The sequence below is a fragment of the Triticum urartu genome, unplaced genomic scaffold (assembly GCF_003073215.2).
Source record: "Triticum urartu cultivar G1812 unplaced genomic scaffold, Tu2.1 TuUngrouped_contig_6372, whole genome shotgun sequence".
In the NCBI taxonomy this organism is placed as follows: Eukaryota; Viridiplantae; Streptophyta; class Magnoliopsida; order Poales; family Poaceae; genus Triticum; species Triticum urartu.
The window spans coordinates 1-14,739 of NW_024117130.1; the positions used below are offsets into that span (position 1 = coordinate 1).

At 41.1% G+C, this 14,739-nt stretch overlaps 3 protein-coding genes across 3 annotated transcripts; 2 read left to right on the forward strand and 1 right to left on the reverse strand.

Annotated features, from left to right (window-relative positions):
- Positions 1-4,817: 4,817 nt before the first annotated feature.
- Positions 4,818-7,669, forward strand: LOC125530518 (probable pinoresinol-lariciresinol reductase 3). The gene is made up of 5 exons (XM_048694901.1): positions 4,818-5,252; positions 5,348-5,482; positions 6,348-6,585; positions 6,690-6,893; positions 7,405-7,669. The coding sequence occupies exons 1-5, from the start codon at positions 5,064-5,066 to the stop codon at positions 7,563-7,565; spliced, it is 927 nt and encodes a 308-aa protein (XP_048550858.1). The 5' UTR covers positions 4,818-5,063; the 3' UTR covers positions 7,566-7,669.
- A 126-nt stretch (positions 7,670-7,795) lies between these two features.
- LOC125530516 lies at positions 7,796-13,223 on the forward strand. The gene is made up of 5 exons (XM_048694900.1): positions 7,796-10,810; positions 11,133-11,243; positions 11,331-11,363; positions 12,157-12,325; positions 12,410-13,223. The coding sequence occupies exons 1-5, from the start codon at positions 9,605-9,607 to the stop codon at positions 12,703-12,705; spliced, it is 1,815 nt and encodes a 604-aa protein (XP_048550857.1). The 5' UTR covers positions 7,796-9,604; the 3' UTR covers positions 12,706-13,223.
- On the reverse strand, positions 13,118-14,736 carry LOC125530519 (the record flags this gene model as incomplete). Its single annotated transcript, XM_048694902.1, has 3 exons — positions 13,118-14,213; positions 14,352-14,485; positions 14,602-14,736. Coding segments are annotated over 3 exons (1,119 nt in total), but the record flags the coding sequence as incomplete, so codon positions are not given.
- Between the last annotated feature and the right edge of the window lie 3 nt (positions 14,737-14,739).

The window sequence follows — 14,739 nt, forward strand, 5'->3', positions numbered from 1 at the left end:
ATTGTCGGTGGAAATATACCCGTGGGGCCAGACGAGCCAGGCGCGTGGGCGCGTTGGGTTGTACAGCGGGACGAGCTGGGCGCGGCTGGTTCGAGCCAGGGATCGACCGTGGCGTGTGTGTGCGTGAACGTGGTGCACGGAGGTGCCCGTGCACGCACGGGTGCGTTGGGCCTGCGTTGGCGAGATGTGCGCGAGTACTTGCGGGGCGATCGGGTCAAGCTCGCTGTGGACGGGGCGCGTATGGTGCGCGTCGTGGGCACGAGCGGATCGCGGGGCAGCGTAGGAGTAGGGGGCGTGGGTTCGTGCCCGGCTTGGGCTCCTGTATAAAGCTCGTGTTGGTCGTCATTGTAACGCGTGCTGAGTTGTGTGGAGGTAAACAGAAAACGGAGGTGTTTGTACTCCGGCAAATCTTGTGTCCACCTTGTCTCGCTAAACCGACGTGTCTCCGGTGATCACCGGCGTCGGGGGGTTCCATTTTTGCACCAACAGTATCCATGTATTATTTAGCTTATGATTTGTGATGTATGGTGGCGTTGGATAATGTTGTTCTTCTTGCAAGTAATCTTTGATTTCTGGTTTTTTTGGCTCTCCCCAGCCTAGATGTGGGTACGCTGCAGCTCCTTCTTCAATGCTACTTTTCTAAATCTGATCTCTGCAACTCGTGAGGATTCAAATCACCAAAGGAGGAGTACTACTTGTTTTATTATAGGTGTCTTGTAATCTAAGTACTACTGAGCAAGATAATTCAGATGGATCTAATTAAGAATCTTGTATCAACGGTGATCAGGGACAACTTGCGCCAAAGCTGTGTGTATTGGACGACCTGCGCCAAAGCTATCCATACAGGGCAGATGGTCCTCAAAGCGTGGTGTCGATTTCGTAAGTTGTTAAGTTGATTTGGTAAGTCTATACGGTGTGGACGACATACTCTATCTATTTAATGGGTAAGTTGATTTTGTTCTGTTGCCTCACCGGCTTAGTGTGTTGTGCATGCGGTGCTTGTTAGAGCTTTGTCCAAACATGTCATTTTCTGTCATACAAATTGCTTTTGCTCGGAGTTATATATGGATGGAACGTTTATGTGTTCGCAATACATGATAACAGGGGTTACCATTTTGCGGCTCAGGGACACACCTTGGATAAACATCACGGGGGCAAAAAACATATTACTGGAAAATCAGGTTAAGCAGCACCCTATCTTCTTTTTTTCTCATCCTATATGAGATGCTTGGAACTTTATTATCATTCTCTGATGTCCTGCCTTTGTTTTCAAATATTGATTGGGATCAAAATTCTTACTTGTCCTTTGTACAGAGGCATATGGGAGCCGCATTTGAGAAATGCTAACTTTCAGTTGCAAAAATTGAAAAGGCTATATACAATCCAGTGACTTTTTGAATCACAGTGAGGTCCTTTGATCTTTGCGGTCTTCTTAGCTTTGATTCATGTTGCTACTAACAAAAGAAAAAAAAACTATTTGTGTTGTAGTTTCCATTGAAAACTTGCACCTATGTAGTTTATTATTGGTACCTGTTTTCTTCATACAACTAGATTTATTTCACATGCTTTCACAAGACAATGTAACTATTTTCTTATAGCTGTTGGTTACATGGAATCAAGTGAATACCTCAGTGATTTTGCAGTATGGATGAAGCTGTATATACACACAAATTTGAATTTCTTGCCATGAAATATATTTTTGCAGCATGTATTAAACATGGTGTGTCCAAACATAGACGATAAATGAAAACATGTCTTTTGCTTTGACGTTTCGGTGTGTAGTAACAGTTTCAAATAGGATATACTTGTTTTATTATGATCGCTACACAATATTATTAGCTTGAAAACTGAATATGGGCATTTTTTATTTTACACATACAATAAAATTTTGTACAGTATTTGATACATGCATTTACACGTACACGATTACTAAATCTTGGCATTTTCTTCTAAGTACGAAATCTGTTACAGGGTACTAAGTCTTGATATTTTGTTTGCCACCTAAAAGAAAAATGCCACTCAAGGTGATTATGATTCGCGATTTTAGTGGTGTTTATTGTTTCGTCGCATGTAAAAGTGATGTGGTGTCTTGCACAGACCTGCTGAAGTTTGTCTTCTAATAGCTGATACATGCCTTCTACATTACTCCCTCCGTCCCAAAATAAGTGTCTCAAGCTTAGTACAAATTTGTACTAAAGTTAGTACAAAGTTGAGACATTTATGAAAACTGAATATGGGCATTTTTTATTTTACACATACAATAAAATTTTGTACAGTATTTGATACATGCATTTACACGTACACGATTACTAAATCTTGGCATTTTCTTCTAAGTACGAAATCTGTTACAGGGTACTAAGTCTTGATATTTTGTTTGCCACCTAAAAGAAAAATGCCACTCAAGGTGATTATGATTCGCGATTTTAGTGGTGTTTATTGTTTCGTCGCATGTAAAAGTGATGTGGTGTCTTGCACAGACCTGCTGAAGTTTGTCTTCTAATAGCTGATACATGCCTTCTATATTACTCCCTCCGTCCTAAAATAAGTGTCTCAACTTTGTACTAACAGTACAAAGTTAGTACAAAGTTGAGACACTTATTTTAGGACAGTACAAAGTTGAGACACTTATTTTAGGACAGAGGGAGTATATTTTATGCCTTATTTAAGGTTTAATTTTCAATATATTACAGGTACACCTTTGAGTATGATAGTCCATGAGAGTTGCTTCCTTAATCGAAGTAGGTGAAAAAAATGTCCAGACCAGGATTATTTCATTCTAGAAAAGGAAAAGGTAAAAGGAAGATGAATGATTCCTCTCTCAATACCATGGTTCATGGCAGATCAGCGGCACTATTATGTGTTTGCTGCATTTGAACCGAACCAATAATTTGGTACAACACTATTGTTTCCTTTATCTGAACCGAATCAATAGTTTTTTAAATCAAAATAATATTTCCTTAGATATGCAGGTTGACGATTCTCAAGTTGATGGGTTGCTACAAATTGAACTAATTCCTCTGTGCCTTTGTAATATGGAGTTGGGCATTGAACTTTCATGCAAATGAGGCACAAGATAGATCACATGTGTGCACAGTATTGGAGATGCAGGCCCTTTATTTTCATTTACAATTGGGACATATTCAACATACCAAGGCTCACCAAATATTGCCCGGGGCAATACCAGTAAGCAACACACAAATCTAGATGATAGGTCCTGAAAGGCAAACCATATGCTTCATGACAAAACTATGAACCAATGGCACAATAGTAATATTAGCATGTTGTATCTTTCTTCTTTTCCCCCAATAAGCTTGTTCATGCTTCTGGACAATTGGACATGGCATATATCTTTGCCTTCTCCTGATGTACAAGTCATTTAAGATCATAGTCGTTTTGTACTCAGGTTACATCATATGAGATTAAGTATATGATAATGTGTTTTTCTTCTGCTGGCATATTCATGCTTTTGGATGCATTGATTTAACCAAACAAGTGTTGTGTTTTCCAATACGTTTTTTCATCAATGGGATTTCAAAGGACAAAATGTTATTAAACATGTGTATATTTCGCATTCATAATTTTGATGAACAGCCAGCGGCAGCCTAGGAACAATGAGAATGACCATCCTTGACTTCGTCAAAAAACATGCTTAGGTACATTAACAATGTATATTTTTTATTATAGTTTTTTAAACTTAATCATAGTATAAGTTTGTTTGAAATTTTTTTGACTGCTATTACATAACTATCTCTTCAATGCACGTGAATTTTCATGTGCAGGCTTACTAGTTATTAAAACTCGTGGCACCTCTAGTCGGCTCGTGACAGCGTAGCGAAGCAAAACCAAAGACCCCGATTGTGTGCGCCTAGACGCTAGGCGCCACACTGTATGGTGTAGCATCTAACTCTTAGGCGTTACACACATTTAGCAATTTTTAGACAGTCTAGAGTGCGATATGGTCAGACGTGTAGCATCTATCAACTAGGCGTTGCACAGTGTAGTGTGACGCCTATGTGTCGGGCGCTACACAAAAGGGTCAGTGAAGCGAAAAATTTTCAAAGACAGTTCAAGTTGTGAAATTTTTTCGTCCATAGGTCAAATTTGTCGTTTTTGCCCTTTGTCTTATGTCATGGCAAAATCTGTATCCTGAATGGATTCGATTAACCTGACATAAGAACTGGATGTGTTTCACTAGAATCTTGCCAAAATGTGCTCTTCACAGTCGACTCTATGCATTATGCCCTCACGTACTTAGAGATCCCAATTAATAACAAGAAAATTTGAAAGTCAAAGATACCAGTAAAGTTAGCTTTTGTACTCCTGTTAAGACAATCAAACACCTCATTTCTCAATACAAGCTTGCGCGTTCTACATGGTCAGTCATCTAAATACCATCCAATCTATATCCTCCTAATGTTTTGCAATATTTTTAGTCATTGGTTGGACGATATTCCAAATAAGGATGGGTGTGTATGCCTTATTATGGTTGCTAACGCTATGGAGAAATGATTTGGTTTTCAATGGCAAAAACTCTATTCCTTTGCAATCAATTTTCCGCTACACGCACTGTCTTAGTACGTGATTTATGCTATATCGAACGGAGTAATCGTTGTTTAAGTTGGTATGTATGCGGCCGGAGTGAGAGGCGGTTTTTACCCAACATAGGTAGCAGCATAATAAGACTCGCAAAATAATAATAAAAATTGACAGTAAAATGACAATATCTCTTTATTCGAAAAATAGTTTAGTAAACCTGATCAGGATCAGTCAAATTCCAACTCGAGCCGTTTCAAGCTGCCTGATTAAGGGCTAGTTATTTTACTGCCTTCTAGAATAAGCTAAAAATAAACTACCCTCTACCTTAACTGGTAGTCTTTTAAAAGAAAAAAAATTGATTAAACTTCTAGAATAAACTGAGTAGGGTAAGCTTATTCTACCAGCCGAAAAAAGCCACCAAATGAACTGGCACTAAACAAGTCAGCCAATCAACGGCGCCTGTTGATTCCAGGGCACATTTCCTTGTTTCTTCCCCATCCTTCGGCTCGGCTCGTCGATCGGCGGCGATGTCAGAGGAGACGGCGAGGAGCAGGGTCCTGGTGGTCGGCGCCACCGGCCGCCTCGGGGGAAGCCTCGTGCGCGCGAGCCTCGCCGCCGGCCACCCCACCTTCGCGCTCATTCGCCCGCACCACTTCGCCCTCCCCGACTCCGCCCCCCTCAAGCCGCTCGCCGCGGCCGGCGCCACCATCCTCAAGGTAAACGCCCGCGATTCCAAGTGCTCACTGCCGCTACCTGTGCCGAAATCTCCATTCCGCCTGACCGACGTGCCAATTCCGTCCGTGTGGCTCAGGGGTCGCTGGACGATTACCCGAGCTTGCTGGAGGCCGTGCGGCAGGTGGACGTGGTCATCTGCGCGGTGCCCACGAAGCATGCGCTCGAGCAGAAGCCTCTGATTCGGGCTATAAAGGAAGCTGGGTGCGTGAAGGTGAGGTCTCCAGTTCAACTGCATCAGGCGTATGCATATCTAATCAGTGGGGTTTAATTAAAGAGTAGTTGGCACGTCGTTGTTCCGCACCAGTCATTAATGCAAAAACAATTTGGAAACCTACCGCTGTAGTATCAATTTGAAATCAATCCATCAGTGCAATTACTTAGCCAGCCAATTAATTACGCGTGCAATTAATTATGTCTGTTTAAATATAGTACTTACGCCAAATCAATTTGGAAACTGAGACATTAATGCAATTAATTAATTATTAGTCAGACAGTTATAGGCCTGCAGATAATTAGTAGTAGAGATTATTTCCAAAACAGCCCATAATCTACCGCTTCACATGCACCTAGAATAATTAGCCACCGACATTGTCACAACCCAGTCAATGCCACCGCGGCTGAGGACAATCGGCCACACGCCACCACTCTTCAAATATTGTTTAATCCTGTAGCAAAGCACGGGTATTTAGCTAGTCTAATTAGTGGGGTAGTGTTTTTCTTATGTGAATTGACAATCGCGTAGCGAATGTTCTATTTAGAATCAAATTGTTGGGAGTTGGTAGCACCCCGCATTAGCAGAAATGACATAGTAAATGTGAAATGGAGGGGAATGAAATAGGACAACATGCTCATTGGGCTAAACTTTATTACTTGGAAAAAATCTGGAATAAAATCTCTGCACCACACAAAGAGACGCAACCAAAAAGGCGACAGGTATCTCCGTCCTAAACAAATGCAATTTTCAATATCTCCGTCCTTTAGCAATCTTAGATTTTATACATCGCAATTTTATTATTAAGAAGGAATTGCGGAGAAAATGCAAAGCATTGCTTCTGATGTTGCAGTGAATCATGCAGAGATTTATTCCGGCGGAATTTGGAGTTGATCACACAAAGGTGCAGATTTGTGACATGGACCATGGCTTCTATGAGAAGAAAGCTGAAATCCGCCGTTTAATAGAGAGCGAGGATATTCCTCACACGTACATCTATTGCAACTTCCTGATGCGCTATTTGCTTCCTTCGCTAGTGCAGCCGGGTCTAGATGCCCCTCCAAGAGATGAAGTTACGATATTTGGTGGAGGAGATACTAAAGGTCTGGTGATATTACTTCTCTCAAATCTGCTGTCTGATACCTGGAATGTAAAATGTTCTTCCATGTTCTGTTTTTTTCCCTCAAGGAAGATTTTGTCTCTGCAGGTATCTTCGTTGAAGAGGGTGATGTGGCTAAATTTACAGTGTGTACCATAGAGGACCCCAGAACATTAAACATGACATTGTATTTGAGACCTCCGGGAAATATCTACTCACTGAATGAATTGGTTAGCCTCTGGGAGACAAAAATCAACAAATGCCTAAAGAAGATACATATAACTGAAGAGCAACTCCTTAAAAACATTCAGAGTAAGCTAACAGTACTCTTGGTGAAAGGTTTCCATGATATATTAGTAGAATTATTTCTGTTGCTTTTGTATGTCCGCTGCTGTCAGGGTTATTCCTTTCAAATACCAGGTTTAATCAAATCCAACTTTGAGAAAGGTTCTGATGCTCTTTTCTGGTACAGTTGTCTGTAAATGGAAGGATGTGATTTCGTTCTTTCAGTTAGAAAAACATAAGCCGTGGTTACCCCTTGCAATCTAATACACCCTCTGTTTCTAAATATAAGACATTTTAGCAGTAACAGAGATAGTAGAAGTTTAGATGCTAATACTTTTTTTTTATCTTTCGCCTTACTCTACAAGTTCCAGCACTGACCTCTCGTTTTTCTGAACCTTGGCATGAATAATTGCGAATACAGACTCACCGCGAATTATAACTCTGCTCCTATGTTTATAAGTAGTTTGTGAATAACACGTGAATGTTTTTCTATATTTATTTTTGTCATGTATCTTATTCTCTCTTTTTTTATTTGCAGATGCACCGTTTCCTCTGAAAATGGATTTGATATTTATATATTCAGCTTTTGTTAAGGGTGATCACACGTATTTTGAAATTGACTCGAGAAGTGAAGGAACTCAACTGTATCCTGATGTAAAGTATACCACAGTTAGCGAGTACTTGGATACACTAGTTTAGAATGTTGGTGATCTGTATGTTGGTCATAAGTACCAACCTTTTGTTTCAATTGACATTTTGAATGATGATGGGAGTGATGAATGTGTTCCAAGTTCTTGTGCTCACATTTTAATGTGTTCCGGTCCCTTTTCTGTTCTCTGAAAGAAGTGGGGAGTGATGAATGTGCATCGAGTTCTGTGTGCTCAATAAATATATGAAGCTGTCAGATGTTCTTATTATTTTCCTGTCCGGTCTGTTAATTAACTGTCTCTTAGCTTTTTCTATCCTGTTCATTCCAGCTAATCTTGTGAAGCACCACCATTAGTTTTTGGCATGTGGCCATGTTTGTTCTAGAATCCTACGGATTATTTATAAGTATTTCGCATTATGTATTTAGTAATATAGTTAGTTCAGCAGCACAATGTGAGCAAAGAATCATGACAATAGTCTATAGTGGTTGGGTCCTACACATTCTGGATCCAGTTAGGTATATGTTTGGTGTTCATAGGAATACATGATTGTTTCTCGTATAAACAGCCTAGGGAATGGGGCAGAGTGTCTGTTTCCTCTCTTGTGCTTTGGTTTCTTCTCTCCTAGGTGGAGTGGAAGAAAGGACAAGAATTTCCAACACAGCAAGAAAAAGCTGTGTTTCTTGTCTTTCTCCTCTGATTTGTCTCTATAACTCCTGCTGTTGCCCTCCCTTTGGGCCTTAAACTGTGTATATGAAAGAAAGTCATATCGCGCTTGGTCCTTCAGGTAACAACTTCCCTGATTCATCTTCGATTCATTTGAGTCAATTTGCACTATACATTTTGTTTATTTGAAAATTGCAACTTCTTAAAGAACAAGATAACATGAGGTTAGTGCAGAAGGTATCAACCAGATATTTCATTTGAGATACCTGAGTTCTGATACTTCAATCAGATGGCATGAACAGATGGACTTAAGATGTGCTAATCCAATCCATCAATGATCTTACTTATGCATATACATTACCATGTATGGCATGAATTTTTGGTGATAATATAGTTGCATCCGTAGCCTGACAGTGCCAACCTAAACCTTCTTGTGTTAGCCTACTTTCAACTGTTGGCAGTACACTTCGTTGCTACCCTGGTCAATACCATATTTCAAATCCCGCCAACTGTGTTCCAAGGAGTTGATGTGTCTGGAAAGGTTTCTCCAGGGCAGTACTTTTCATATGTCAGCTGCGACCTGAACTTGCTGATCTAGTTTTAGTTTGGCTTTGTTGCACCGGATGCTTGAATTGTTCTCTTATCACAAGATAGTGAACTGGCTACGGGGTCGTATGGAAAAGTATTTTCCATATCTAGGAGCCAGGGTTTTCAGCTTGTTCACATAAAGGCCATGATGACTTACCCTTTTTTTTTAAAATAGTTTTCTATCCAGATATTCACTAGAATATATAATTTCTTTGATGTGTCATATGAAAAAAGTGAACTATTGCAATTTAGTACTGCCATATATGAAGAATTCCATGATAGAGCAACGGGAGAGTAAAACCTGCGGACACCAAACTAATACTGCTAAAGTTGACTAGTCTCTTGAGTCTGAATTAACATAACAGTGGGTCCATGTTACTATGTTAGCGGAGTTTACATTTTGTGCCACACAGTAAGTTTTTGTTTTACTCATCATTCTAATGTTTTTGTCTTCTACTCCCTCCGTTCCAAATTACTCGTTGCAGAAATGGATGTATCTAGAACTAAAATACATCTCTAGATACATCCATACTTGCGACAAGTAATTCGGAACGGAGGGAGTACAAGTTATGCTGGATTGCTGTCAAGCTAAATTATTTAGCAGAGTGCCTTATCACCATTGTAGTTGCATGTTTGCATTGTGAACTAATTGCTGCTATGGTATTATCATGCAGTAGAAGACAGGCCAAAAGTTACTTTGGATTTGTTTGAAGTTCAAGCTAGGCCATCATTAATCTTGGTCATTAGCAATTTAAGAAAGGGTCTAGTAATTTTTTGTTGATCTCACAGTAATGCAATTTTTCTGAACCGCAGGAACTTAAGATTGTGTGATCAAGTATGCTAGCTGCAGATAGCAATACAGGGCACAATAGGCAATCGACACGCCCCAAAAGTGGCTATGAACCTTCGGATACAGAAACTGAGTGGCATGATAGCCCTTGGAATGATGCAATATTGAAATCACAGCGGACTCGGTTGCCTAAAGATCCTGCTAGGGACCCCCAAGTTGGTGCTAGAAGGCAAAACACATCTCCGAACCGTGTAAGAGATTATCCTGACGAGAAAACTTCAAGCTTGAGGAATAATCGTACTCCTCCCAGGGTCACCGAACAGAGGCGCCATACTTCCCCATATGCTGGTGGAAACAATGAATCACGCAAGAAGAGCAGCCGGACACCTCCCAGATTTCGGCCTTCTATGGAAAAATTTAGTCGATCGTCGATCAAGGAGAGGATATCCCGTAGCCGGTCAATTTCTACACCGAAACTACGACCTCATGAGAAGGAGCATCCTTCTAGAGTTCCTGCATTCCGTGGCACTCCTGTCTCAACACAGGTAGAAAGAGACTCAATTGATGTTATGAAAGGTGGTTCACATGCAGAAAATTGTTCCCCAGAGATCAATGAGTTGGGTGCAAATAGCAAGGGGCCTAGTTCCAAACATAATGAGTATACATGTACAAGCACAGAGTCTGCAGGTGACATCTTCTTCTCCCGTGACTGTAGGGCCCCGCTTGCGAAAACATTAGTAAAGAATAACAGTATTGACAAATCCTTCACCTCTGATTCAAACGTCGTTGATGCTGATGTTACTCAAGCAAATAGCAATAATTTGGGCCGGACATCACAGTTTGTTTCAGTTAGGACTGGTTTTTCACGAACTACAAACACCAGCCATGCTAATGGTCGGCACTCACAAGTTAGCAGTGGCACCACTTTGAGTAGGCGGTTAAACAGTGATCGGTTTAGTGGGGATAGTGGAAAGTTCAGTGATTTCACTGAGAAACTAGTTGGAGGCGTCATGAAATTCACCTCTAGCAGGCAGAAGACCCAAAATGATGCTTGGTTTCCATGTGCGATTGGAAAGTCGTGCCGTAAACCAGAACCAGCGAGCCACAAAAAAAATGATGATTCTGAATCAACTTTTATTCGGAAGGCACTTGTTGTGGAGAAGATTAGACTTTTCTGGGCTGATAAATATCGTCCACGGACTTTGAGTGGATTTACTTGTCACAGGGAGCAAGTTCAACAGCTTAAACAATTGGTAACAACTTCAAACTCTTTCCTAACTACACAAGTTTTAAAACATAAATTTCTAATTCTCGCTGTAACTCTGTCATTAAACAAGAACTGTCTTGGTTAACTTCTCAACCGGAGTATTTACGTTATGGTTCAAAAAAATTCAGCCGAAAGACCCCAGTTAATCTTAATTCATTCTACTGTCCAGTTAAATTAAATCCAAAAATAGCTAATCTGTACAAATTTGCTTGGCAATTGCATGGGCACGCTAAAATCTGCAGATAATTGTTCCAGTAGCTCAATGTTAGCTATCTAGGTTTCTAAATGCCAGTTCCCTTTCCTGACAGGTTTCCCCTGAGTTTTGTCCTCATATCATTCTCAAAGGGCCTCCAGGATCAGGAAAGAGATCATTATGCAGAGCAGTACTCACTGAGATCTTTGGTGATTCCTCTCTGAATGTACAACTTTAAACACTGAATATGGTAAGCCATGTTAATAAATTACACATTATAGACCGCATTAAGTATTTGTTGTTGCTTTTCCAGGTATCTCACTATTTGAAGAGTTGCAATGCCCAGGTTAGTTCTGTCACAGACGAGTAGAATTTATATACTTGTTTTATGCACTTAAGGGCATTTGGACATCCCACAGCTTGAATTCATTTTGATGCCGATGCAACATTCCTGCCAATTGCAATCATTGTTCTCAGTAGTTTGCACAAAGTAATCATGGCTTTGTGGTTTGAAGACAATGTAAAAGGTTACTTGTATCATTGAAGGAAGACGAAATTGCTTTACTTAGTTTCATGCGGTCTTGCTTGCTCCCTCATCATTTTAGCTAAAGGATAGAGAAACAATTTACAAGGACCACTGCAAGCATTGAGCCATCATATTACTTCTCAAATGAACTTTGTAAAATGTTACCAACTATATATGTAGTTTCGTGTCAAAATGCATCTGTAAGTCCATAGAGGACTAGTTTGTGGTTCATGTCTTGTGTTGTTCAGCATTTTAAAAGAAATTAGGTAATTTCTGTAATGTTGATGTTTGCAGTCTCTTTTCTAACTCATCTCCATGCCAGGTTAGCATATTTGTTTTCTCTGAGAGAACTGAAATTTCAACCATCATTTCATCCCAACAACTTTTGGTGTGGAATAAAAACATAAATTCTTCATTGCTCGACAGTCAACATTTAAACATGTGCATACTGCTTAGTGCTTACCATGTGGCACTACCATCTAATTATTCTACACATCGATGTATCCCTCACTTGGCAAGAAATCCATAATATTATGTATATTAAAAGAACACCACATGAGGTAATTATGTTATAGGAATCTTAAGTGAGGATGGGTTACCCTGATTTTGGCAGGGACCTGCATCTGCGCCCATTTTTGTCCCATTATCATCAAGTGATCACCACGTTGAACTCAATATGAGGACTCAATCCAAGCATGCTAGATATGCTTTGACAGCTCTGGCAAATGAAATGTCAAATAAGCATAAAATTACTGAGATAGCTGCAACCAAGAACTTCAAAGGTATACTTACATCATCTGCAGTGCTGTTTTCTGTAATCTCATTTCTTTTGAAATCTTCCTAACACGCTTATTTGTTGATTCCAGTTATTGTTCTCTATGATGTTGACAAAGTTAGTGAGAACAATCAGCGGTTGATAAAATGGATAATTGATTCCTCCTCTGATGCATGCAAAATAATAATGACTTGCCAAGATGGGCCCAATCTTCTTGATTCTATTACAAGCCGTTGCAAGCTTATTAGCATTAGTGTGCCAAATACACGTGAGGTGAGTTTTCTCGATTTTTTGTTGTCCTTTCACTCAAGGGATTGGGTGTGTACGCAGATTGCAGAACAAGTGCATGTGATTTTACATAATTTCAGTGATTACAAAATATATTAACTTCTTACCTAGTAGCTAAGTCCCCAATTTAAAAACACAGAAATGAGATTGAACACTAACACAGCAGTTTGTTCCGAGAACCATTAAAGTCCAATTTGGAAGATAGGGAAAACCATTTCAATAAAAAAGATTGATGACTGCTGGGTCCCATATGTCATAGCAAAATGGGTCACTGCTGGAGTTGATGACTTTTTTCTCTATTAAGAGGTTATTGCCAGTCTGCTAGAGATGCTCTAAAGTGCCTCCAATAGCCACTCTTGTAAGACTGGGCAAACTACCATCCTTGTTGGCACTTCAAACGGCTCACAGAAAGCATAATTTGATGTCAAAAGAATTACAGCCCAGTCTCAGTCTCATAACCTCAACTCAGTTAAAGAAAAATAATGATTGCATTGCAATCCAACCAAGATAATGAGCAGTTAAACGATGACATATTTCAATAGATATTAGTAGAACCCCAATACATTATTTCTGATGAAACGACAAGAATACTTTTTTTGTGTGAACAATTCTGTCTCAAGAAAAGAGTACTGCGAGTCTCAACACTCAGTCTTGTACAAATCCGTCTATTGTATACACCTGTCTCATCTCTGGGCTGTTATTCTATGATAACATTTTACTACAACAAGATTTGGTACTGGATCAGTCTAGCAAAGCATTACAACTCAATGACAATAGGGGAATTTGTCAGATCAATAATCTTGGGGCAAATGCTGGCCACTTTGCTGCAATCTCTAGCATACCGGGCGACTGGTGTAACCAAGTCTACCACATCAATTTCATGGAAGAAAAGATTACCATCGTCTGAACCTGCCTTCAACACTGGAGATGCTTCCCCTGTCACACAGTTTACTGATCTTCCGGCAACATCATCGCTGCACGAGCTCGAGGAACATCGAGGTGGTGTTCTAGACACGTGCAATTCCGATGTCTCGTGAATTCCGCCCCATTCCATGTAACTGAAGTCATCAGTGGGATAATATTCAACATCAGAGTCAGCAATTCTGGTTTCTTCTTCCACTGGTTGGGCCCCAGAGGATTCTGAAATTCTTGATCCACAGACCTCACTCCCTTCCATCGGAGCAAAAAACTCATCAGTGTCTGATTCACCGAAGTCATCAATGGTATATTCAACATCACAGCCAGCACTTCTGGTTTCTTCTTCCTCTGGCCGGGCTGCAGAGGATTCTGAAATTCCTGATGCAAAGACCTCACTCCGATCCATTGGAGCAAAAAACTCATCAGTGTCTGATTCACCGCCTACAATTCCGGTTCCCAAATCCATTGTCTGCAAACCATGATCAGAAGTGTCACCGCCAACAGCCGCATCTCGTTCTTCTTCATCCTCTCTAGGCTCCATAATATCATCCTCGGACGAAAGGCCCTCGACGTAGCACGGGAGATCCTCCATCGGGCTAACGACAGTCTTCATGTGGCAGGGGAGGGGCGGGCAGCCCGCGGTGAACTTGGTATTCTTGGTGGAGAAGAAGTTCACCGTGAGATTCAAGCTGGCAACACACACACACAGGCATCAGAACAGCCGTTCACATCAGTATACTGTTACTAGTCAACTCTGGCCGGCCCCAAGAAAAGAAGAATCCATGGATGGAGCAGCTAGAGATAGGAGAAAGAGAGAGGGGCCTTACTTCTCCCATGAAGGGAGGTTGAGCATGGTGTAGGCGAGCTTGACCTTGTTGCCGATGCCGCCGAGCGACTTGAATTCGGCGGCGGCCTTGCGAACGGCCAGCGACTCGGTAGGGTGCTGCCACGCCCACTCGAACTGCAGGCCAAGAAACGGAGGCGGCCACGTTTAGTAAGAAAAAAAACCGAGGAGCCACCGTAACCCACCATCCAACGAAGAGAATCTTTCAAGGGGAAGAAGGGTTGGTTAATTACCTGGAGGGCGGCGACGTTGGTGGGGAAGCCGTAGATGCAGAGCATCATCTCCCAGGGGCGGCCGCGCTTGGTCCGCCAGGCGCCACATCGGAGCTCGCCGTTGTGCTGCCGGCTCCGCCGCCGCGGGGTCACCGTGAA

Bases quoted from the DNA above. Each gene is read 5' to 3' on its own strand.
- LOC125530518 (XM_048694901.1), top strand. From the start codon at position 5,064: ATGTCAGAGGAGACGGCGAGGAGCAGGGTCCTGGTGGTCGGCGCCACC. The intron at 5,483-6,347 runs GTGAGGTCTCCA...TGAATCATGCAG, and splicing joins AGGAAGCTGGGTGCGTGAAG to AGATTTATTCCGGCGGAATT. The intron at 6,894-7,404 runs GTAAGCTAACAG...TTTTATTTGCAG, and splicing joins ACTCCTTAAAAACATTCAGA to ATGCACCGTTTCCTCTGAAA.
- LOC125530516 (XM_048694900.1), top strand. From the start codon at position 9,605: ATGCTAGCTGCAGATAGCAATACAGGGCACAATAGGCAATCGACACGC. The intron at 10,811-11,132 runs GTAACAACTTCA...CTTTCCTGACAG, and splicing joins TTCAACAGCTTAAACAATTG to GTTTCCCCTGAGTTTTGTCC. The intron at 11,244-11,330 runs GTACAACTTTAA...TTGCTTTTCCAG, and splicing joins TTGGTGATTCCTCTCTGAAT to GTATCTCACTATTTGAAGAG.